The sequence below is a fragment of the Notothenia coriiceps genome, unplaced genomic scaffold, assembly GCF_000735185.1.
Source record: "Notothenia coriiceps isolate Sejong01 unplaced genomic scaffold, NC01 NC01_scaffold00032942, whole genome shotgun sequence".
NCBI classification, from domain to species: Eukaryota; Metazoa; Chordata; class Actinopteri; order Perciformes; family Nototheniidae; genus Notothenia; species Notothenia coriiceps.
Genome location: NW_011365643.1, coordinates 206,445 through 231,481, shown reverse-complemented (window position 1 = coordinate 231,481; position 25,037 = coordinate 206,445). Strand labels below are relative to the sequence as shown.

The following is a 25,037-nucleotide window of genomic DNA, read 5'->3' as shown; positions in this document are numbered from 1 at the left end:
TGAAATATCTCTCCCAATTTAAAATGACTGACATACAGTGTTAAAGAGAATAGCTCTGCTAATCGTTGCAGTCCTGCCGGTCAGTTCCTTTTTAACACACTTTTTCCCCATGCTGGCTTCATAATCAAACATGCTACTAATATGATTTGAAAAATTGAAAGGATTAGATTTATATTTACTCAGCAGGATCTTTCTGTCTCTTGCATGGTCACATATGTTCAGCATGTGTTTTGCTTTGCGATGGGAAAGATATTTTCACAATCAAATGCTAATGCATGATTGACACTGATTTGCCCTCACATGCTTGAATGGCACCATTTTTTCATCATTAGTTGTGTTTGTGTCATTTTAATTGTGCTTTTTGTAGTTTGTAAAACTAATAGGCGGAAAGTAAATTAAGGGAGGGGAAATTAAAACCAATTGTGATAATCATTTTTTATTATTCTGACAAATTTCACTACAGTCTACACGTTTAAAAATTCAGCTTGTGGGCTTGTTTTTTCTTTTCTGTTTTTTGTGTACTTTTCCTTTTCTTCTCAACCACCAGAACGGACACAAATGTTTGTCACCAGTCGGTTGCTAGAAATGGGATTCTCTATGAGACATATCTACTGGGCCCTGGAGGCTGCAGGTACTGCTTGGTGGAGAGTCTGACATCACACATGATTTGCCTCATATGCTTTCTATTTTAAACATCTGTCTGTGTGCTCATGCCTTTTTGAAGTATTTGGTACACAGAAAAGTTAAGTTCTTCAATTAAAAAAACAAGATCTGTCGTAACAAGATATGTCGTATTTCTAAGATACATACAATTATTAGTATGAGGATTAACATGATGCTGTTATTCAGAGTGGGAGTCAATTTGTTAATATATTTTTTGATTAGAATTTTTTTTCACATGTTTTATGCCTGAAATCGGTTATACTCTTTACTGTATATATACCGTCTATGGTTATACTGGACCTCCTTGAAGACTGAAGTTTGTCGGATATTTTAAAGATTTTACCAATTTCTCATTGGAAAAAGTTAGAAATTCAAATCAAGGTTCCCCAAAAAGTGTCTAAGACTACGGTTCGAACACATGGTAGAGTTGAAAAAAATTCAGATTATTGGCTCACACACAGCATATATCAGTATGTGTTAATTACAGGTAAACATGTGCCAAAATACATTGTAATAATTTCAGCATCCCCTGTTTTATCACAAACTCTCACGTTATTCAAATGAGGTCTTCCCTCTCTTACTATTCACATATTTTCACACACTTACACTTTTCACACACTCTATCGTCAGAACAGATGTGGCAGTGTGACCTCAGACAGCACACGGAAGCATGATCATCTGGTGGCGATGTCAAACACGAATCAGCAATGCAACACTCTCTGATCCTCCTTTTCCATTTGAACTCTGACGGTTTAACTTCCATGTGCCCGCCAGATGTAGCAGGTGACTTGGACTCTCAAACCATCGAGGTGTTGGCCAGCTGGATGCTGGAGCACCCGCTGACAGAGGAGCAGCAGACGGAGTCATCCAGACTGGAGGGGGCTCCCGACACCCCGTCTCCAGATGGGCCGGAGACGGTACAATGTCCCGAGCGGCCAACCACTCAAATCAATGAAAGGTTAGGGATTGGAGGACGTTTATTAATCTGGTTCAGGCATGGTGGTGTTATCATTGTCTGACAGTGGTATGATGTTTTTTTATGTTATTTGTTTACAGTCTGTTGCCGGGGCTGGACTGGATAGAGAGGGAGAACTTTTTGGATGTCCACCTCACGAGGAATAGACCTCCTCCTGCACGGCGGCGGCGCTCAGGCCCGAGTCAGAGGACCTCGTTCAGAAGAGCAGGTCAGAGTCCCAGAATATAACCAGGAATACACATCAAAACATGCGTTAATTCAAAAAGCTGTAAGAAAGAAAAAGTCTACCTATCATGCAAAATGCACTTTTTGATGCCTTTTATACATAAATATGTGTCCCCTCCCCGGTGTGTCAGGGAACTCACAAAGTGTCAGAAAACAAAACGCTCTCTCTTTTCATCCGTACCCAAATCTCTAAAAACGGGGGTACAACGGAGCTGATCCAGATTTGCGTCCAATATGACGTAATGTCCGAAATGTGGACCCACGGCACTATCAGAAACATTGCTATCAGAAAACAATGCCCGACGTGTTTTGGACGTAATATGGTCTTTTACATTAGCAAGCATCGCTAACACTCAGAGCTAACCTGTACTGGAGAGAGTATGTTTACAAAAAGCAGGAAATAAAAAAAGGAACTCACCTTGTGGTAAACCGGCAAGAGAAAAAGCATTTGAGCTCCAAACTGTTTCAGAAATAATCCTTGATGTGGTTTGGAACATGATATAGCATTTAATCACGGTAGCATTTAGCTGAATCTGCGGTACAATTCTGAGCAGGCATTAGCTACACCCCCTTTTTATTTTTTTTCAAGCTAAGGACCCCAAACCTGCAGCTCTCTAACAGGGCTGGGATAGAGGGATATGAAGGATATCTAAAATGCATGATCTGTTTGCTATTTTGAGCAAAGCATATCATAGACATGTTTTTTATATATCTTTATATACCCATAATATATGCCTAAAAATTGCATAATAGGAGACCTTTAAAGCTTCCCTTACATGATTGTAATATTGTGAATGTGATCAGCCTGCGTCTTGACTCTTAATAAATCCTTAACCTATATTATTGTTCGTTTTCATTTGAAGCAAACACCATCTTTTCAGACTTGCCATCGCCCAACCCCCTCCCGCAGCTGTACCAGCAGCACACCTCCGTCAGTGATTGGCCAGAGCAGGTGGAGTTTCATCCCTACGCCGCGGAGGAGTCAGAGCTGGGATACATGGACGACCCTTACCATGAGGAAACTTATGAGGACCTGCTGACCCCGTCTTTCTTCAGCTTGGAGAGGGACACACTGCAGATAGTGGAGGTGACATAAACACACATAAGCAAAACACAATACAATCTGCACTTACTTTGATCATGCAAGACGTGATTTACATTTTTTTAAATAAATCTTGAAATATCACCAAAACGTTTGAACACCTTGCTTTGTGGGATAAAGAAAAGGAAAATGTGATAAACTGCAATGAAAAGAGATTTAGCACATAATATACATAAAACATGTGACCCCGCTGAAGAGACAAAATACGTAAGCAGATTAAAACAGTCTCTTCTCCCTCCATACAAATATGATGTTACTTTCCTCTAATTAATAAATCATGTTACATCTTGTCGCCCTCGTTTTAGGCCGGAGAGGAACACAGTCAGATGGTGAAGTGTGAACTGTGCAACACCCTCACCCTGCAGTTCAACAACCACATAAAGCGGCGTCACCCGGGCTGCGGTCAGAGTGCGGCGCGTAAAGGATACGACAGCACCGGGGCCTACGTGGATGTCTGGTTCAAAGGGGAGTGCGGATCCAACTTCCCCTTCTACCTCCTCTGCAGCTCCTGCAGGGAGAAGTATCTGGCTGCAAACTTAAACGACCCAAATTCTAAATATGAAAGGTATAGTAATAATAAAGGAAAAATATGGATTCATACAACACATGGCAATCAACAAGGGGGCCACTAGACTGTTTATTGGTATCATGTTTGGTTGGTGTCAGTAAGCTGCTTGTATAGCCTGTTATTTATTGTTGTTGTCTTCCTTCAGGATTAAAGGTCTGACATCAGATTTGATTGGGCAAATGGACAACACTTCAGATGGTACGGGAGGCACTTTCACTCTGAAATGACAGTTGTACAACAGAAAAAAATGTAATTTGATCAAATGGCTGGTGCTTCTGTCTGAACAGATGATTGGGAAATGAGCCACCAAGACGAGTGTGACCCAGACAAGCTGACAGGACTGGAAGACTTTGGGCTTCTGCTGCGTCCCCTGGGACTGACAGAGAAGAAGCTGGTACCAGACCCCATTACCTTCACTGAGCCGGATCCACTCGGGGCCCTCGTGTACAGCTCAACTGACCCTACAAAAGCCGGAGCTCCGAAAGGTATAATGTTTTGGTATAGGAAGGCCAAAGTCTTGAAGTTTTGCCAAAATAACCCTTACAAGCCAATCAGGTCTATGCAAACGAGAGTGCAAGTTGATCGTTTTTTATGCAAAAAATGTATGTTATTTTGATTATTAGAGAGAAATTGTAAACATGTCTAAAGAACAGAATGAGTAATATGATGGAAACAAATTATTTTCTGCAACACAAAGTTCAAAATATTGAAACAAATCCACACTTTTAGAGCACTAGACATTGTCTCTGCATGATTTTCCAGTCATGTTTTCTGCTTGTCTTACCATCAGTCTAGGACAGTGTGAGAAAACCAACCAGCCACAATTACAAATTCTGTTGTCAGCACACCTCTATGAAGTTGCTTACTGTATTCTTGTTTATGGGGCAGTGCATTTTTCGTCACTTTATCTCCCGTGAAAGATGTATCCCCACTTGTAACACACACCCACATTCCCTCTGTGCTTGTTGGCAGCAGGAGAATCCAACCACAGCCAAACTCACTGCTGCGTAGTGACTCACCACACGTTTATCATAGTTGGGCCTCAAAATTAAACATGGTGTTCTTGAAGTTGATCCAGTATTTTGACTTTTTTGCATGCCCACACAAGATGGTGTGTAAAACTGTGAGTTAAGCAACATGTATCAGGGATGTGTCCATTGATTCATGTTTTGATAATGTGTTTTTCCTCACCAGGGAATGCCCTTGTTGAACAGAAGACCTCTCTGAGCCTCGGGCAGCAGGCAGTGTCTCTGAGGGACTCTCATGATAGACTAAAAGCTTTAAGAAGAGTCACATCCACAGCCCAGATTCTGCTAGCTTACAGCATGGTGATGAGAGCACTGTCTCAGACTGCTTCAAGGTATGTTTCAACAAGAATATACAGCATTTATGACGTTCTTTGTTGAGCTGTGATTTCTAGAGTCTTCTTTTCCTCCTCTCCAGTGCGTCAGTGTGCAGCCATTCTAACGGACTGGAGTCCCTGGGTCTGGCAGATATCCGGATCCTGGTGCGTTTGATGACTCTGGCAGCAGGGGGCCGGGCTCACACCTGTGTGGACAGACAGTCAGGTGTGAAGGGGCCGGCGACCGAGCGCAACAACTCCACCTGCCTCAGCTTCCTGACCTCCGCCATCGGCAGTGTGGTGTCCCACAGCCCCACTGCTTACAGGCAGCTGGTGGAGATATGCACTCAGGTCAGTTAATCAATTAATTCAAAAAACAGCATATTACAATAACTGCACTATGTCTGGGATATGTGAAATGCTCTCTAAAATAAACATCACAATATACTATATGACCATATCAATTATGTTTGACGAAGCGACACATTTGTCTAAAACGATATCATGTTTTAGTACATCAATTAAACTTCCTTTTTTCTACTGGATAACTTTTATATAATAGTCTAAATATAATTACAGTTTTCACTATAATACTGTTGACTTCTGGGCTGGACCCATTTGTTTATTGAAAATCTGCTTGGATATCTTATTGCTTTTATATGAATCAGGCGATATATTTATTGAAACTTTTATAGGAGTAACATTAGGTCAGTAAACTAATCACAATCTGAATAAATAATATATTTGTTAAATTATGAATTTCTTCCAAATTTAAATGGTAAAAATATCATCCCTGATAACATAATATATCCTGTGTGGTATAGGATTTTTTTTAACAATTCAATTTGCTTACAAACGGAAAATTTTTGTGTACATTTTTAAATGTTCCTGCCTGTAGGAACTAATGGCAGCGGCTACAGGGGTGAACATCGGGGCCATCAGCGACCCGCAGCAGAGGAGCTGTCTGAGCACCTGCCTGACAGTTGCATCGCAGGCCTCCCAGCCGCAGAAGGACTACATCGAGCAGACGCCCCCCACGTTCCTGGTCACACAAAACCTGGTGTCCCTGCTCACTGAAAAGGGCGTTCACTGCCACAGCTCAGATAAGACAGAACATGAGGCTAATGGTGAGAGAAAGTAAACATTTCTTTATTTCAGTGTGTCATGTCAAATGATCATATAATCATTTAAAACATATAGTCTTATACTCTGATTGCCTTTTACACTGTTAAATTGTATTTTTAGTCTTGTATGTGTTTAACAGACACATATGTAAAGGATTTACATTTCAGGAGGGCAAAAGGAAGTGTAAAAGGGGGACAAAGGGGTGTTATGGTTTAATGATGGGGTGTAGGACCAGTGGGCTGTTTCCTTTCATCAATATATACTTGAAGTGGGACTGCTACCTGTGTTCGGGGTGCAGAACTTATTTTTCCTCTAAGGATGAAGTTGCTCTGTTCCTGCATTTGAGATCGATTTCACTTGTATATTGACTTTCTTTATTACTTCATGAAATATAACAAAAGACAAACTTTGTCCATTAATCATGTATCAGTTTCACTTAAGAATTTCCTCCACACAGTGTTAGAAACTTGTGATGTTGTTATTTCATGGTAGCTCTGCTCTGCGTAGGTGGCCTAGATACAGGGAGCCAAGGGGTGTCTTCTTCGTCCTTGCCTCCTTCCCCTTTACCCCTCCTGACCAGAGTGGGCCCTCTGGAGCTGGCTAATGCGCTGGCAGCCTGTGTCCTCTCTGCGCGGCTGACCAGTAAACACCGCCAGTGGGCCGCGCAGCAGCTGGTGCAGGCTCTGGCCGCCACAGGCAGGGACGGTCCTAATCGGACACAAACATACAGCGACCTGGCTGGTGACTTACGCAAAAGTCCTCTCAAGAGGCTTGAAGGACATTACAACAAGGTGAGGGACGCTATAAAATCTGCTTCATTCGATTATTCAAAAACGGGATATGTAGTGTTTTTGTTTATACATTTTGAATTGACCCACGCTGTTGCCTTTGGATGAGATACAGATTAGAAAAATCAAATGCAAAGCCCATCCTCCATCCACGTAAACAATGTAAAAGCTTATACAGTATATACTCAAAAAGAGCAATCCAATAATTTGCATTAAAGCTGAACAAAATGAAGAATTTTATCATAGCTTCCCCATTGATGTGCAGAGCATTAAGTGGGCGGGGCTTGAGGATTAAGGTCCTTAAAACATCTACCAAGACAGGGATTTTTCTTTCAGTTATAGTCTTTTAAAACAAAGAAGTATCCCTGGACCTGGGGAGAACGTGGCACATTTCAGTACTGTTTGTTTTCAGAACCTATCATGTGAGCAGAATTGAAAAGAAGCTTTCCATTATGTCTGTTCCCCTCAGGTGACCAGCTGTTCCTGGAACAGTGACCAGAGCTTGCTGGCTACCTGCTCTCAGGACAAGGTGGTGCAGCTGTGGAGCCTGAGCCAGAGCACTGTGGAGCTGCAGACCACCTTCTCCTGCATCACCAGGTGCTGTGTGCTGTTTCTGTAATATTTTTGGATACAGTTTCAGTCTTGTTTTAAAGGAATATCCATATTAACAGGCACTTTCAAATGAAATGTACTGTTATTATTGGGTTTCGTGCTTAGCTATAGTTTATATCTGAAAATATACACTTTAATGGAAGTTTTTTTCATTTCATTTTTTTTTTTTTTTAGCTGTATCTTTAATTTCTACAGATAATTAAACTACATTATTATAAAACATTTAGATTTACACACTGAAAACCAATGAGGAGTGTATTTAATAACACAGATTGAACTGATGGTTAACAGCTACACAAGTAGAGAGTGTGTCAACATCTGTAAAAGATTTAGCTTCAGATTGGAAATGGGTTTCAATTAGAGAAATACACATTTCATTTTAGGTCAAATATTTCCAAAAGAACTGACGCTGTACCATCTTTCAGGTTGAAACTTAAACAGGTCCATTTACTAATACAAAAAACGATTTACCTAGGAAGATATTACAGAAAATGTGCATCCTATCAAAGAACTTGGGTTACTTATAGTTCTAAATATTTGTTCCTGTGACTTTCTTTCTCCAGTAAGGCGGACAGATCGAGCAGTGAGAGGGCCGCTAGATGTAGTCTCATGTCTCCTGTGTACTGGAGCACAGGAGGGAACTTTCTGGCCGCCCCAGAGAACAAACACATCAACATCATGAACATAAGAGGTACATCTGTTTTTGGTTGCTTTTGTATAGCCTTGAATTTCTGCCTCCCTCATCACTAATAGTACAAATTTACAAATGTCATTTTTCTGTTACATTACAGGATCCCACTGTCATGTGGAGGCTCAGATGTCCCGGATCACAGTGCTCTGCTGGGCCCAGGCCTTCAGCTTGTGGGTTCTGGAGCAGCCGGCAGCCTGTAAGAACAGACCTGCTGAGAGCCTGCTGGTGGGCCGTCTGGATGGTTCCCTCTGCTGGCTGCAGGTCACAATGCAGCAGCTAGACCTCAATGTAAAGAGCACTGAACTCACCCACTGCCACATGAAAGAGGGTGAGGAGACTACTACAATGCACACACTGTTATGACTTAGAGAAATTAGAGAATTGGTACCACTCTCATGTCCATACAGTAAATATGAAGCTAAGGCCAACTGATGATTAGCTCAGTTTAGCACACAATCTGAATTCAAATGTGAAAAGGGGAAACTACTAGCAAGTCTTATGCTTTCTCACTAACAATAATATGTGCACAAACAGAAATGTAAAAAACTCATGTTGCTGGTTTACCAGATTTACATTCAACTATTTATTCTTTCTTGAGACTTTTTTTCCCCTTAGATTTCTTTGGGGGGATTTCAGCAGAGCAAACTGTTCCCCTCTGCTTTCACTCTGTCTTTGTCAGTATGCTCAACTAAGCTATCTACCTGCTTGTTGTAAATCAATATCTAGTGTAAAGACAAGAGAGTGGTATTGATCTTTTCATCCAACTTGGCAAAAAGTGAACAAGTGTATTTTTTCAGAAAGTCAAACAAATTAAATTAAAGGGATTGATCTTGTGCTCTAATCTCTCTTAGCTCCCCAGTGTGTGGCCTGGCACAGCGAGGACAAGCCTTTTGCAGTGGGCTACCCCAGTGGAAAGATCCTTTTGGCCACAACTGAGGTGTATGAGAACGAGCAGCCTGTGGTACTCTCAGTCTTCCAGGTTTGTTTGCACAAGTCGTAGTCAATTGTCAATTGACAGTCAAGACATTTTCCACTAATTGACCTCTCATTACCTCTCTCCAACTTACAGGACGGTATAAGCTCTCTAAAATGGGACCCCACAGGACACTTGCTGCTCTGTTTGGGGAGGTCAGAGGTAGTGAAGATATTGGGACGCTCCGGGGGCTCCTGGGTGACCCTCCACTCCCTCACTCACAGCAGCACCGTTAACATCGCAGAGTGGTGCCCAGTCGCTGGCAGAGCCCCTGACCCCAGACTCATGGTGGCTGCGTGAGTTTAAATAACCACTATTCTCTGAACAATTGAAATGGTAACAATGCTGAAGTACAAATAAATATAATTAATACGTGAAAATGTAATTGTAGGATGATTATAATCCAACATGAATGAAGGAACTGGCAATGTATTCATGTATCCTTGCTGCATATTCTTATTTATCTCTCCATGTCTCTTCAGAGGCTGTCAGAATGGCTCTGTGCATGTCTGGACTCTGCCACAGGGGGGCACTTGTGTATCTTTGCCCAACATATTGAACAGCTCCCAGGGCCAGGAGAAAAGCACCGGGTCAGAAAAGGTCAGTTTGCATCTGCTGCTGAAGCTCCTTCTTGCAGCCCTTGTTTTACAAAAGAATCCTTACATTTCTGTTGTCAAATTAGTTTCAGCATTGTATGGCCAGTTTGTCTTGATTTAGCTTTGTGGCTCTGATTTAGCTCATGACATCATCCAGTTCTGTTTCTTCTTACAGCAGGAGAGTGCAAAGAGTGTGTTCGTGCTGCATGGCCACATCACAGCAGTGAAGTCCCTTTCATTTTGCTCAAGTGGACTGGCTCTGGTTTCTGGAGGCATAGGGGGACTGCTTAACATCTGGTCTTTACAGGTCAGAAAACAACATATACCTTACCACCTGCTCTACTTGAAGCCAGTGCAAATATCACTTACGTAGATTTGCCGACAATTAAACTTTTGTTTCATACTTTTTTTTTTAAGAGATCTAATTTAGAGTTTTAACCCTTTTGCTTCTCTTTGCATCTTGCAGGATGGTTCAGTCTTGCAGACGGTTACAGGTCTGGGTTCGGTAGTCAGTACTACCTGGATACCAAACTTGGGTGTGGCTGCTTGCTTTGGGAGGTCAAAGGTAATTTGAATCACTCATAACATCATTTCAAAGGCTTGTTTCATGTTTCTATGCTAATATAAGCTAACTGTCTCATGGTTTTACCTTCATATTTAACATGGTATCGCTCTTCTCATCTAACTTCCCCAAATGTTGAACCTCTCCTTTAGGAGAGACAGAATGTCACAGTACACACAGTATTAAATACTAATTCCAAGTTGTATTTCATAAGAGCAGATAACACATTTTGCTAGATAAAACAATTTGACTTGCCTTACATTGCCTTACAGTTCGGTTGTCATTGTCTATTTCCCAGGATGTGTTGCTGATCTGCTGCACCCCTGACTGGATCAGTCAGAATCACGTGCTAGCTTCCTGTCGTATGGTCCTCAGAAGCCAGAACGTCCTGGGTCTAAATCGGGCCCCTTGTTTCGCCGTCTTCCTGGAGAGGCTGCCCTTGCTGTTGCAGGCACAGTACAATTATGAGAAGGTCATTACTGAAACTGCACTTCAAAGTTTCATTATTCGTTGTTTTGTGGGCCTGAGCCGAAAATAATGTCCTCTCTTAATGCAGACGCATGTGGCGGCGGGTGATCAGCTCGTCCACAGTGCCTTCCTGCAGAGCCTGGCCTCCCTGACGGTGGGATTGTCTTTAGAGAAACATCTGTGCCGGTACCCTTGCCCTCCACACCACAGCAGTCCTGATGCCCACTCCTGCCCATCGGAGTGGAGCTGGCTCGCCACTTACGCCACTACTGTCCGCAGCGCTGAGGCGATTGCCAGCGGTACAGCCTTCCCAGAATCCTTCAGTCTTTCAGAGGTGCAGGAGGTGGATGCCACTGAGATCACCACGGCACTAGTAAGTAGTGACAATTGTCTTTGTGCTGTTGTTATGTCAGCCAGGTTTAGGTATGTGGGGGGATTTGTGCTCATTTATGATTGTATCCTCAATATGGGATTAACAATTACAAAAAAAAAACGTTGTTATATTCACTTTTCTATGAATGTCATTGCATGTTGACTTCCCTCTGCTCTTAACCAGCCGCTTTTGGGCTACCAGCCAAAACCGAGAAACAAAGGCACCTTCTTTAATCTGCTTGGCTAAAAAACAAGCATTACCTGGTTCCGTTGCAGGCCGCATTTTGGCCTTTGTTGCGGCTTAAAACTGGATTGAATTTCATCGCTGCTATGTGATGATCCATTTCATTTAGGCATGATAAGAGATGAATAAGTCCCAGTTTTGTTATCTTTGCAACCACCTTGACTCTAAATACTCCGCAAGGGACAAGTAAGTGAGATTGTTCTTCTCCTCCTTGTGTTTGGAATTTGTAGTTTTATGAAAGGTTTGATGTGTTGCAGGAATCTAAATTAGCCACATTAAACACACGTTTCAAATATTGTAGGCATGTATTGAGAGGCTTCTCTATCTTTTAGGACAATAGTAAGTGGAGCTTCAGGATGGATGAACAGCTGATGTCATGGGCCACCACCAGACCAGAGGTAACAGCCAAGCCATCTAGAAAAAAAAACAAAAGGATGATAAAATGTCTCTTTAATTCGCCGTCTGTGTACACAATGAGACTTTCTTCGAGCTGCAGAGTGTAATACTGTTTGTGTTTCTCAGGATTGGCAGCTGGGGGGGAAGAGTGAGGTGTACTTGTGGGGGAACGGACGTTACGGACAGCTGGCAGGAATCGGAACCAACCTGATGATGCCCACTCTAGCTCCCTCTCTTCTACAAACACAACAGGTAACAACTTTTTCACCCAGGACACTGACTCTGCCCTTCATTCTACAGTCGTCTCAATTTTCTCTCCCTTGGGTGTTTTTTCATCGTCCTTCAGGTCGTGTGTGGGCAGAACTGTTCCTTCCTGGTACAGTCCAATGGGACGGTCCTGGCTGTAGGAGAAGGACAATATGGCAGACTGGGCCAGGGGAATTCTGATGACCTCTACATCCCCACTATCATCTCTGCTTTCCAAGGTACAAGTCAGGGTTGTTCTACTTTTGGATAGTGTCATTCTTGCCTCCAACAATGTTGATTAACCACAACAGAAAGTTAGCTTCCACTTTCCTCATTTATTGTGTGTAGTTGAGCTTTACTGACTTTTGCTCTGTGTGCAGGGTATGTGGTGACTCAGCTGGTGACGTCCTGTGGATCTGACGGACACTCCATGGCCCTGACTGAGACCGGGGAGGTGTTCAGTTGGGGGGATGGAGACTTTGGGAAACTGGGCCACGGTAACAGTGAAAGGCAGAGGAGACCCAAACAGATAGAGGCCTTACAAGGAGAAGAGGTCGTTCAGGTAAAGATAAAATGCTCCGTACTCTTCTATGGTACAGGCCAAAGTTCTAAATAAGCAAATGATAAATGAATTCAACTGGCTTCACTTTCCCTTCCCAGCTTGCTTGTGGTTTCCGGCACTCGGCCGTGGTAACAGCAGATGGGAAACTGTTCACCTTCGGCAGCGGTGAATCTGGTCGTCTGGGTCAAAGGTCAACGTCCAACAAGATGCTGCCTGAGAGGGTGGCTGCGCTTGAGGGATATCACGTGGGACAGGTAAGAAATTAATGTGTGCGTTTAAATGTAACTCCTTTGGTGACACAGTAGCTGTGTCCCAATTCAGCGGCCGCATCCTCCTGAGGATGCATTCGGAGTCCGCATACGTCACATCCGCCAAACGAAGGCTGTCCCAATTTAAAAAAAAGACAAGACTCCTCCGAATGCGGCCCGCAAATGCAGCCTTCTTTCCCCAGATTTAGAGGATACATCTGATGTACACTCCGCGGTGTACCATATCCCAGGATGCAACGGGTGACCCTGACGAATGAGTTTTAAAAAAAATAATAAGGCTTGTAACATCCCATCAACGGCTACAACGGTTTCAGCTGGATTCGTTTTTAAATGTACTCACCCAAATAGTAAACGACATGAAAGAAAAGTAAACCTATTTAATTTGTGTATTTAAATATACGGGCAATTGGAGATGTCTTCTTTATATTACATACATAAAATAATATGAAGTGAAAATATTTCTAAACCCTGTTTGGTTTTCATATTGTTGGGATTCATTATAAAGCTAATTTATTTATTTAACTGCTTTTGTTATACAAATCTTACTGCAACAATTTTGTTTTGATAGGGAGCAAGGAGCAGACTGCGCAATTTATCCAGATGCGCGGGGAGAATGAAGCCCTCTTCACGGGGGCCTGTTGCGACCTCGGGAAAATAATTTAAACATAACACCAAAATAAGTACAGCTAGATCTGACTCCATATTGAACAGTTTTGAGAACAGTTTTGAAAACAGTTTGAAAATATTTTGCCTAGTGTCAGAAATTATTACCGGCCCTTGTGACTGCAGCTGGTTGCTAGGTGACGGGGGCGGCAAAATGTAGGGGTAACTGAAACACTCCAGTTCGAATCCCGCCTCGGCCGCCACTGCGTCAGGCCGTTGTGTCCTTGGGCAAGACACTTTACCCGCATTTGCTCCTGTGGGTAATGTCCACAGTAATGACTCTTACATGTCTAATATGTGTAATGTGTATTTGTAAAGCGCTTTGAGCACCTGTAAAAGCGCTCTAATAAAAAATGTAATCCATTATTATTATTATTATTATTATTAACTGCCGGTGACGTACAAAGACATATTTCGTAGACCGTCTCATTTCGCAGTCCGCGGAGGACCCAAGCTGGGTCCTCCGCGGACTGGAGGACCCAGCCTCTGAATTGGGACACAGCTAGTATGCACAGTGAAATGTACGTACATATTAAAATATAACTCGAAAAACTATCTTGGTTCACTTTCCAAGGTGTCATGTGGTCTTAAGCACACACTGGTGCTGTCTCTTGATGGCATGGTTGTGTGGGCGTTTGGAGATGGGGATTACGGCAAACTGGGAACAGGTTCCTCTACAGCCAAATACTACCCTCAGGTGAGTGACAACAGTGACACAGCGCTAAAATGAAAGAATATTCAAAAGGCAAAACACTGGGCATATATGTTATGTTCCCGGTTATGGGGAATACCAAAGTCAAGCTTAATATCCTCTCTTTTGTGTCCATTGTTTTAGGTATCTATTGACTTATTTTAACACAAATTCAGTGCTTTCATGTATTTTAGATGAATGTTTTTTGCTGTTGCTTTTTTCAGAAAGTGGAGCAGCTGTGCAACAAGGGGATTAAGAAGGTCTGTTGTGGAACGCAGTTCTCTGTGGCGTTGGCCTGTGATGGACATGTTTACACATTTGGACAAGGTATGTTTTATTGTGAACATATTGTTATTGTACTGTCTCTGTTTACTTTTGTCTTAATGATTGAAAAGTTTCAAATATAAGTAGTTAGTTATTGTATGAGTATCTAATAGAAACAGCATACTACAACTGCTGTCATTAAACAGGAATTTACTAGAGTTGGAAAAATAATATTGTTTTTAAGTTGACATGGTGGGGTACATGTACCTGGTTATTTCCATGTCTATTCTACTTTATGCTTCCACTTCTACACTTCTGACCTCACTACATTTATTTGATAACCGTCTTTGCAAAATATATAATTGAGACACAACTAATAAACTATGATATATTGATGCCCATGCCTAACAACGCTTCCCTCTGTTCCTCTCTTAGAGCGTCTGATCGGCCTACCAGACTCCATGCTGAAGAATAAATCCTGCCCCCAGGTGGTGCCGTCTCTGGAGGGACTGTTTATTGAAGACATTGCTGTGGGCTGTGAACATGTGCTCGCCCTCTCCTCCACTGGAGACATCTACGCCTGGGGCTGTAACAGTGAGGGACAGGTATGCAACCAACATCCTCTATTAAAAACGTTACCCTTCAGCCATCTGAAGATTGATCATCAGAAGCACTGTTATAGCCTTATGTGTGTGTTCCAGCTTGGCCTTGGACACTCCAACCTGGTGAAGGAGCCCACATTCATAACGAGCCTCCAGGGGAAAAACATAAGACAGATCTCTGCCGGCCGCTGCCATAGTGCAGCATGGACCACCCCCTCTACCTCGCTGAAAAACTCAGGTACCGCTCTGTCCTACAGTAACTATAAATACACTTCTATCATGGCAGCTGTGATCTAAGGGGAATACACCTGGGACTTCATTTGTCACCTTAATCTCCAGGTACCTCTGGAAGTTTCCAGCTAGGCCTTCCCCAGTCAGTCCCCCCCCAGTACAACACGCTCAAAGACTGCAGCCCTCATGTCCTCAGCATGCGCCTCAGGGTACTCTACCACTTTTCTGACCTCATGTACAAGTCCTGGAGGCTGCTCAACCTGGACACCAAAAAGCCGGTAAACATGGATAAACTTTTAATATTGCTTTTAATCTTGCAGATGCCGCTTGTTTGTCTTTTTTGCACCCGGCCGTCCTTCTGCCATTGTGATGCCTCTTTCACTTTGCCCTCCTTTAATCCCTGTCCTTCACTCTATCCAGGTGTCCACATCACGCTATAGTTCAGGGACGACAGCCATCATTAGAGGTGAACTCAGAGGTCTTCTATCACCCAAGGTCAACACTTTGCCTCTAGTACGCTCCATTGGCAGGACAATGACCCAGGGCAAAACGTATGGGCCACAGATCACTGTAAAACGGATCTCCACAAGGTAAGGATGAGCATGATATTTAGACAGTTGGAATGTCTCAACAACAAAAAATGGCCAAAGAAAAAAAAAGAATCTGGCTGTTTTCAACTGTTTTTTTAATCTTTGATCGATGTCTCCTCCCTTACACTCCCACAGAGGGCGTTCGAGCAAGCCCATCTTCGTGCAGATCGCAAAGCAAGTGGTGAGTCTGAATCCCCTGGAGCTGCGGCTGCCGTCACGAGCCTGGAAGGTCAAACTTGTCGGAGAGGGAGCGGACGATGCCGGAGGAGTGTTTGATGACACCATCACTGAGATGTGCCAGGTAGGAAGGAAACACGCACACAAGGTCTGAACAGAGATGAAACAGCCTGGATTATTCTGTGCTTTTTTGTAAATTGACAAAAACAATGTGTTTTCACCAGGAGTTGCAGTCTGGTGTGGTGGATCTTCTGATTCGTACTCCCAATAGCTTTGCTGATGTGGGCAGTAACACAGACAGGTAACGTTGTCTTTTGGTAGTCACAAACACACAAAGTAACCTTTACAGAGGAAAAAACATCACATTTTCAAAAACAAACCTAACTTCTGTTATTGGCTGTGAACCCCCACAGATTCTTCTTGAACCCAGCCGCTCTCTCAGAGGATCACATAGTCCAGTTTCGCTTCCTTGGAATCCTCATGGCTGTAGCCATCCGCACCAAGAAACCTCTGGACTTGCATCTGGCTCCTTGGGTGTGGAAACAGCTCTGCTCCATGCCATTAGGAGGGGGGGACCTGGAGGAGGTGGATCTGCTCACATACCGCACCCTCCAAGGCATCCTTCACCTGGAAAACAGTGGAATCACTGAGGATAACTTCCATGTGGTGAGATGTTAAACAAATCGTCTTGTTGCAGAGAACCTTTTCAATTTATTTTTCCTAAAGCCCTTCTTCTATACTAACCTTTATTCACCCTTGCCATTTTTACCTCTAAAGATGATCCCACTGGACACATTTATGGCCCACAGTGCAGATGGAAGGCTGGTACCTGTAGTTCCTGGAGGTCAAAACATCTCCCTGACCTTCTCCAACCGGACTGAATATGTTGAGAAAGCAATGGACTACAGGCTGCATGAGATGGATTCACAGGTATAAAGACTTAAAATGTTGGATAATATTGTAAATGTATTGAACAGACAAAAAACACACTTTTCAGTGCTTGTGCACACACATTTGGGTATATGGAGTGCCTACAAATTCACAAACTGAAAGGCAACCCAGTCAGTTATTTTTTTGTGGGCTGCATGAACAGAATATCCCTCTACAATTTGAGTATGTTCCCAAACTACTTGATTACTACCGCTGCAAAGGGGCACCATCATTGTTGGAAGAGGGGCTTAAAGAGACAAGCTAAAACAGAGCATGTCAGACACAGGGGGAATCGATAAATTCAGACAGTTTGAGAAAAAAACGATATAATACTGTGCAATAAAAACTTTGGTGGGCATTTCCCTCCACTGTATCTGAAACTCATCCATTTTAAACACCCAGCGTGGCCACCAGTTTCCATTAGTGCTCACTACACAGGCTGTTTGTTGTGCTGCTGTTGTTCCCTTTATCTGGCCTCAGAAGTATCAAAGCGCTGTTGTTTTGTTGTCCAGGTGGCAGCAGTCAGAGAGGGCATGTCCACCATCATCCCCGTGCCCCTCCTCTCCCTGCTGACAGCTCAGCAGCTGGAGCAGCTGGTGTGTGGCCTGCCAGAGGTCTCAGTCGAGATGCTGAAGAAGCTGGTGCGTTACCGTGACATCACCGAGAGCCACCAGCTCATTGGCTGGTTCTGGCAGAGCTTGGAGGAGTTCACCAATGAGGAGCGAGTGCTTTTCCTACGTTTCGTCTCCGGTCGGTCCAGGCTGCCTTCCAACCCGGCTGATATCGCGCAGAAGTTCCAGATCATCAAGGTTGATAGGGTGAGGTCACAAAAAATAACCCTGAACAATTTATACATGTTGTACTCACACTTTACCTGATTTTTATTTAAATTGAAATTGAAATTATAAAAACTGCAACTACTTTGCAACCTTGTGTATTGTAAGTATACAATATCCTGTTATATTTCTTTTAGTAGTTGTTTTTGTCGGTTACAGTGTATTTTAACTTGTTTTTTTATAATATAGATAGTGTATTAGTATAGATACTCTATACCACACATGTCAAACTTTTTTGAAGCTGTTGTTGGTCTGTGGAAAAATGTAATCATAAGAAATGACTCCAGAAAAGCTGCAGATAGAGCCATAAGAAATGAATGCAACTGATTATTACATTTTTAATGTTGTTTTTATAGGCAATAATTTAAGCTTTGTTAGTTCCAGGTTTAATATGGGCAATAAGTTCATTTCAATAAGTTTTGCAATAAACATTGAACCAGTCCGGCCCTCGACTAGTACCGATTTTTTAATTTTGGCCCACTGTGTATTTGAGTTTGACACCATGCTCTATACACTGTTAATGGTAATTAATTTCAATTTTTGTTTAGCCTGCAAAAAAATTCCAAATAGATATCAATTTAAGATATCTAATAGGATAGATCAAACTCAAACTATGGACTGGTGAATATACAAATTGCAGGAAGTACAATGTTTGTTAAAGTCTAAATATGTGTTAAATTACCATTTTGAATAGAGTATTATCTGGCTGTACAAATATCCCGGCCCACAAAATCTATTTTAACAGAATGATCGCAGATGATTTGTACAGATACTCTAAAATAAATAACATAATAATAATAATGCAATATGTCTCTATTATAAGCAGAATTATGAATCTAAAAGGATAAATTCCAAATTCTGTGAGTGATCATGCAATTGCAAAGTCAGTAAAATTCTGAAGCCCTCAAAAAAACTATCACAAGGTAAAACATATTAAAGTACCAACAATATATATTGTTTCTCTTTTTATTTTCCTTCAGCCTGTCAACGGCCTCCCCACGGCGCAGACCTGCTTCTTCCTGTTCCGCCTCCCCCCGTACACCAGCCAGGCCATCCTCGCTGAGCGCCTGCGTTACTCCATCCACAACTGCCCCTCCATCGACATGGACAACTACATGCTGACCCACAACACTGACCCAGTGGACAGCTCCGACAACGAGGACTGAGCGACTAGATGGTGATGAATGTATCTTCTCCCATGCCATGCACATTATGCACTGAACACAGATTTTTATTCGCCAAAACCTGTAAGGTGGTGTACTGTTTATATGTTGGTTGACTTGAAGATATGTGTAGTTTTGGTTTTCCAACTGTGCAAGGTGTTGTAATTATTGCAGTGCTTACTCTGAATAAAAAACTACAGGGAAACAGAACAAGATTTTACAAAAGATATAGGTCAATAAGCCACAATAAAGGAGTTAATGTGCCTGTTTGTTTGTTTGAAAGTATGTAATAATTTATGACCTGTCTCACACCATATTATTGTAAAATAAAAGAGTGTTTAAATAAGGATTTGGTGTATTTTTTGTTCTGCATCACACAAGCACTCAGCATAAGTTTTCATTCTGAATATACTGTATACATCACAAAATGTACATTCTTTCCGATTGTAAATCAAGGGGATTTTCTATAAAGGAAGTGAATGCAAAGGTACAGTAGTAGCATTCATTAAGAAAAAAGGAGCAAGAAGCTTTTCGCAATGAACACAGTTTGCAGGGCACACTTAAACATGTTCAAAATGCTGTGACAGTGACACAATTGCGGTGGTAATGATTTTTGAAATGTGTCAAATATTATAATAATGTCAAATCAATGATAGGCAAAAAGCTAATGCTAGGTTAGCAGCTGATATGATGGGCTTTCTGCAACAATTTTTGAATCATGTCGATGTTAAAAAAAAAAGAAGCACAAAATGACTTTTCTTTCAACACTATTTCTTATAAAATATAATCCGGAAACCAGGAAAGCTTCATCTTGCCGCAGTTTTTCAAATTGTTCAGCATGCGTTGTTAAATTATGTTCCATGTTCGTGCAGTGTGTGTTAAGGCCAGAGTTAAATAAAAGTGTGGTTTGAGTGAGATGACCTCATTCATTGCTTTTCTTTACTAACCTACAATAAGGCAGTGGATGAATGTACACGTTTTAAAAGGCGTTTTTAAATGAGCTTTCCGCAATGTATTGTGGTGGAGCGTAGGAAAACAGCAATTAATGCACATGCGTGACCAGATGGCAACGAAAGGATCATGACCCTGCTGCAATTTGATTGGCCATTAGCCAAGCACTGTTGTTACCACTTACTGTAGTTGTCAGGAGTTGGAAGACTTGTCAACATGAACCATTTAGAATATCTTCCACATCAAATATTTAAAAGTCATTAACCTTTTGGGGCCCAAAAGTAGAGGCATATTATATTAAAAACATAAGCCATTGTAGTAACGTAAATAATTCAGCCGAATTAACGCTGTGTGGTATTTCGTGATAAATGGCTAGCTGCTAGCTTGTCAGAGAAGACGCATTTTTTGCTTTCTGCGTGTACGAAGGAATGCTGGCCTACCTGGTCAAAAACAAACTTTCAGGATATCAAACATCTTTCTGAGAGGAACATGAAACGTGAAAACAGCAGGACGACATCTAAGAATGGTGGGCTTGCTTGGCACAGCAAACCCAATGTGACAGCGAACACAAAGAGGACATGGAAAGGAGAACAGGTGGGCCTACGTTCTCAAAGGTATTCTGTTGAGTGTGAAGTGCCCCATTACGTGAAGTTGTTTTACTTTCTGGTATTGCATCCGCCTACAAAGTTTTTTCCACACCTTATAGCCACTTTTAAACACATTGCACATAGCATACTGTTTCTCCAGTGGTTGCACTTTCTAGCTCCAATATAACCCATGTACTTTACATAGAGAATCAAAACATTGTATGACTATCATAGAAAGTATATCAAACTATATGAGTAACTTCCCTACCCAGCAGGGAAACACTTATTTCAAGGGAAACTTACAGAGCTGTAATAAATGATAAATTCAGTCAAATTTACCAAACCAAACTAGGCCAACTCTGATTATAAGGAGAAAGCTGATGAAGTCGTTTGTGTATGAGGGAAACAAAGTATTTCTATGTATTGCTTTGTGGAAAAAGTATTCAAAAGTATACCAAACATTCATCATTCTGTTGGTGAAAACAAAACAAAATACAACATGGGATAAATCCCTTGTTCAATTTGTTGCAGAAAATGAAACAGCTCTTTTGTTTAGGAAATTGCTGATACCTATAGGCTACAAGTGCCAATACAGATTCATCACTGAAAGAATGAAAACGTTCATGCGCTCGTGGCTCTAGTCCTTTTCCATAACATATCCTGGAGAAAAAACTGTTGCAAGTTTGCCAGAAAATGGTGTGTATTTTCGTCTGTATTCATNCAATGTTAGATCTTTATGTCAACTAACTAATAATATATCTTGAGTATTATCATAAAAATAGCACGTTTATTTATTTTAACAAACCACGTTCTCCAAGTAAAATCTATAGAACATATGTTTAATCTTTTTGAAAAATATGATCGGACCATCAGTAACAGATCATCAGTCTTGTGTACAGATCAGTCCGATAAAGTCATGCTAAAACAGCGACATTTTACGCGATAAATACGGGTTTAAATATCAGCATTTGCCACGGAAGGCGAGTGGCAGCTACCTTAAACCTAACTCTTAACTTGTGGCATTTACTTGCCACGGCAAGTTGTGGCATATAGCCTACTTGCCACGGCAAGTTGTGGCATATATAAGTTTTGGCATATACTTGCCACGGCAAGTTGTGGCATGGTTGTGGCATTTACTTGCCACGGCAAGTTGTGGCTGTGGCATATACTTGCCACAGATACCACATCTGTGGCATATACTTGCCACAGATACCACGGAGTAGCGGCCTCTGTGGCAGATGCCGGAAGTACTTGCCACTGCCCGCAGATGCCACGAAATGCGCTTGCTGTCTCTCCTTTTGTTTAGGAAATTGCTGATACCTATAGGCTACAAGTGCCAATACAGATTCATCACTGAAAGAATGAAAACGTTCATGCGCTCGTGGCTCTAGTCCTTTTCCATAACATATCCTGGAGAAAAAACTGTTGCAAGTTTGCCAGAAAATGGTGTGTATTTTCGTCTGTATTCATGTTGAAGAGGAAGCTTTTTTTGGATCCTGTTTTATTACATTTCCACTTGCCGAACAGCTTGTGATATAACACACAGAGCAACAATCCCCTTGTTACAAAAAGAGATCTTAATTCAATTCCTCTGGGTCTAATGTTGTCCTGAGTCAGCACAGCCGGTGCGTCTGCAGTGTGTCTATGCTGAGGTACGTCTGCGGTGACCTTATTACCCATCTGCTTCCCTGGTGCCGAGTGGCCAGGAAGGCAGAATTCAACCTGCAGTCAGCAGCCCTGCAGCTGAGAGGAGGAGGCGGGGCGGGGGGGGGCTTCTTCATGAGAGCCCTCGTCAAGTATAAATATAACTTCCATCTATCAACTAAATACATTTATCAAGGCCAAGGCAGGAAAAACCGATGTCAGGAATTTGTTTAAAATAGTTTAAACTCAATTAAACTAAATGGTTGGCAGGTGGGAAGTTTTATATTTGACATTAAATGATATTGCAAATGCACTTAGACACAGATTCTAAACCTTCCTATAAATGAGTAGCCCTCCCTTAATCAAACAAGTCCTTTCAAATTATCATTTTATTATGACTAATCAAATTCCAGCTGCTGCAAAATCTTTAGTATTTCTATAATTACAAGTAGCGGATCAACACTAAAGACTAGCTAAATGATATACTGTATGTCTAGCTTAAGTTTTCATTATGAAAGTGCCAACACACCTGGTTTTGAATAAGTAATATTTATTATTCCCACAGGAGGGCACTGTGGTCGTTAGCCTTAGATTTACTGCTGCACAAAGCATGTTCAACAGAGCATTGAGAATAAGCAGACACACACACACACACACACACACACACACACACACACACACACACACACACACAGATCAGTATAGCTGATGATGCACATCACTGACAGCTAATCTCTCGCCCTGTTCCCCCATCAGCTTATTTGATCTGACAACGTACTGGATGACAAACAGTATGTGGTCATATTCCTCCAATTACACCTTTTTAAAACCTGAGTGCATTGAGGCATGTATCTCTTTGGACTGAGATGTTATGCCCAAACAGCTGTCCTTAGTTTGCGTCATAAACTTTCAAAAGAGAATGAAATGTTTTGCTGTCATCGCTCAAACTAGGCCACCTACTGTAGTTTGTTTACACTCGAGTGCCATTAACATTTTTGCTCAGTCTCAAAAACGCACATGGGTATCTCCTAATTTATCAGTCTTTTTTGATGCATTCATAAAAACTGTGAACCAGAGACTGCATGCTGATCCTTGACCTACATCGTAGGAAGCAATCCTTAGTTTAGGATGTCATGTTTGTTATAAAATGGGCTGCATGAATTACGGCAGCACTGTGAAGAGAGAGGGGGGGTGACATCATAATTTAGCACACTACATGGAAGCAATTCAGCATAAGTAGAGTGGCAGTGCAGCATGTATTAAGGGAAAGTGAGTGTGAGCTCTGCCTTACAGTAGTTACACTTGCATATGTTAAAATTCACTTGAATTAATGATCATGCCATTCATGAGTTGTCCTTCATTTTCCATTCAGATATCACATTCCTGAGCTCACAGTGCGCCAGACTGTTGTTAATTAAAGTTTAAAGAGGTCCAGTTCTAACATCTCCTCCAAGCTCAGGTCCTGACCTCATAATGTCTTAATTGTATAGCCTATACTCATTAATACATGAAAAACACTATTTAACATGCATCTCCATATCAATTACAATATGTAATGTCACACATTGCATTTGGTGAGAGGAATGGGCCTGCCAGTATTTTAGATGTTGTGTTGAATGGAGTGAGTTCCATTGCTATGCACATGTGTAGGTGTTTATTGGTGAAGCTGGAACAGTACTGTGTTTTAATAATGTTCATAGCTGAGAAAGCTGACTCACAGCTGTCATTTCATCCAAATACGGTCAAGGTATGTAGCATTGCTCTGGTTGGATGATGGAAACACACATTCACACACTTTTTCTCCTGGTTTTACTTCTTTAACATTATGACATCACTTTGTAACTATTGCACTCCTATTGGCTAGTGTTCCAACACATTGTATGTGATGGGCTCAGAGGCTGAACATCTGTAAGTGGTTGAACAATCAGAATAGAGCCGGCAAGCTAACCAATCAGAGCTCTGGTTTCAGACAGAGGGTGAAAAGAGGTGCTGAGCTTTTTGAACTTTAAAGCATGAAAACATGTCAAAGTAGAGGCCAAAATAGTCATTTGAACCTGAAAATGAGCATAAGACATCATCTTTAATGTTGTCTTCTGAATCCGTAAAAACAAAAATAAATAAGATTGTTTTCCAAAATCTTAGAATATTCATTTATTTGAAATCAATAAGGCCACTTTTAGAAACAGCTCAATTGGCCCTTAAAATGTAAATGTCATTTTTCCCTGTCATTTTCCGGTGGCCCTTGTCCAGCTGAATAATTTAGATGTATTGACTGTAGTTTAATAAGCAACTCATTATTTTTGTTTCCGCTTGTACAATACATATTGTGCACTAAGTTTAAATGTGAGTGTACTTGATATTTTATGGATTAGTATGTCAACAGTTACATTACCCCTATATTTTATGATCCTTCTGCATTTAGGTGCAAACATTTAAATCAAATCCCACATTTCTGCAGTGAACAATCCCTCCTATTTCCCCCAGCGTTGTAGTTGTATTATAAACAGATTCATGCATGAACACGTATCATCATGTTCTCAGTTTTGCCCTCTCTTACATAAACATCTTGAATCTTGTGTTAGCCTTGAAAAACAGCCACAGGCCTTAAAAACAGAATGGACCCTGCTTCAGTGAACATGCTATTATCTTTTAGATGTCCAAATAAAATGATAGTCACAAAAGGAAGTGCAAAGTCAATAATACATTTTTTAATACTCTGTTGTTTGTTCTCAAACTCTAGCCAGAGGGTAAATATGGAGAGAAATGCAGCTAAACACTCAACATCAAAGAGATATTTTTCTAACTAAGCTTTATAGTTTGACACATTTGGTCTTGTAGTATCTTAAGTGTGGACTGTGGACCAAGCACAATGGCGGACAATAATGTTTTATCTTGCACGCAATTTAAGTTTTACTGTTATTTGTAGTA

General features: G+C 41.6%; 1 protein-coding gene across 1 annotated transcript in view; it reads left to right on the top strand.

Moving 5' to 3' along the window:
• LOC104961246 (probable E3 ubiquitin-protein ligase HERC1) overlaps window positions 1-19,274 on the top strand; it is a 45,415-nt gene extending 26,141 nt beyond the window's left edge. The window contains exons 43-80 of the mRNA XM_010789510.1: window positions 548-631; window positions 1,438-1,621; window positions 1,720-1,847; window positions 2,728-2,951; window positions 3,272-3,531; window positions 3,680-3,732; window positions 3,822-4,019; window positions 4,729-4,894; window positions 4,978-5,227; window positions 5,775-6,003; window positions 6,509-6,792; window positions 7,259-7,386; window positions 7,965-8,092; window positions 8,193-8,420; window positions 8,944-9,071; window positions 9,162-9,361; window positions 9,548-9,665; window positions 9,837-9,968; window positions 10,128-10,226; window positions 10,522-10,695; window positions 10,780-11,064; window positions 11,640-11,705; window positions 11,830-11,955; window positions 12,050-12,188; window positions 12,330-12,511; window positions 12,610-12,765; window positions 14,018-14,140; window positions 14,359-14,461; window positions 14,834-15,003; window positions 15,100-15,238; window positions 15,340-15,509; window positions 15,652-15,821; window positions 15,957-16,122; window positions 16,223-16,299; window positions 16,412-16,664; window positions 16,776-16,928; window positions 17,441-17,746; window positions 18,745-19,274. Coding sequence (XP_010787812.1) covers window positions 548-631; window positions 1,438-1,621; window positions 1,720-1,847; window positions 2,728-2,951; window positions 3,272-3,531; window positions 3,680-3,732; window positions 3,822-4,019; window positions 4,729-4,894; window positions 4,978-5,227; window positions 5,775-6,003; window positions 6,509-6,792; window positions 7,259-7,386; window positions 7,965-8,092; window positions 8,193-8,420; window positions 8,944-9,071; window positions 9,162-9,361; window positions 9,548-9,665; window positions 9,837-9,968; window positions 10,128-10,226; window positions 10,522-10,695; window positions 10,780-11,064; window positions 11,640-11,705; window positions 11,830-11,955; window positions 12,050-12,188; window positions 12,330-12,511; window positions 12,610-12,765; window positions 14,018-14,140; window positions 14,359-14,461; window positions 14,834-15,003; window positions 15,100-15,238; window positions 15,340-15,509; window positions 15,652-15,821; window positions 15,957-16,122; window positions 16,223-16,299; window positions 16,412-16,664; window positions 16,776-16,928; window positions 17,441-17,746; window positions 18,745-18,930 — 6,365 coding nt within the window. The 3' untranslated portion in view covers window positions 18,931-19,274. The remainder of the gene's footprint in view (window positions 1-547; window positions 632-1,437; window positions 1,622-1,719; window positions 1,848-2,727; window positions 2,952-3,271; window positions 3,532-3,679; window positions 3,733-3,821; window positions 4,020-4,728; window positions 4,895-4,977; window positions 5,228-5,774; window positions 6,004-6,508; window positions 6,793-7,258; window positions 7,387-7,964; window positions 8,093-8,192; window positions 8,421-8,943; window positions 9,072-9,161; window positions 9,362-9,547; window positions 9,666-9,836; window positions 9,969-10,127; window positions 10,227-10,521; window positions 10,696-10,779; window positions 11,065-11,639; window positions 11,706-11,829; window positions 11,956-12,049; window positions 12,189-12,329; window positions 12,512-12,609; window positions 12,766-14,017; window positions 14,141-14,358; window positions 14,462-14,833; window positions 15,004-15,099; window positions 15,239-15,339; window positions 15,510-15,651; window positions 15,822-15,956; window positions 16,123-16,222; window positions 16,300-16,411; window positions 16,665-16,775; window positions 16,929-17,440; window positions 17,747-18,744) is intronic.
• Window positions 19,275-25,037: the final 5,763 nt, after the last annotated feature.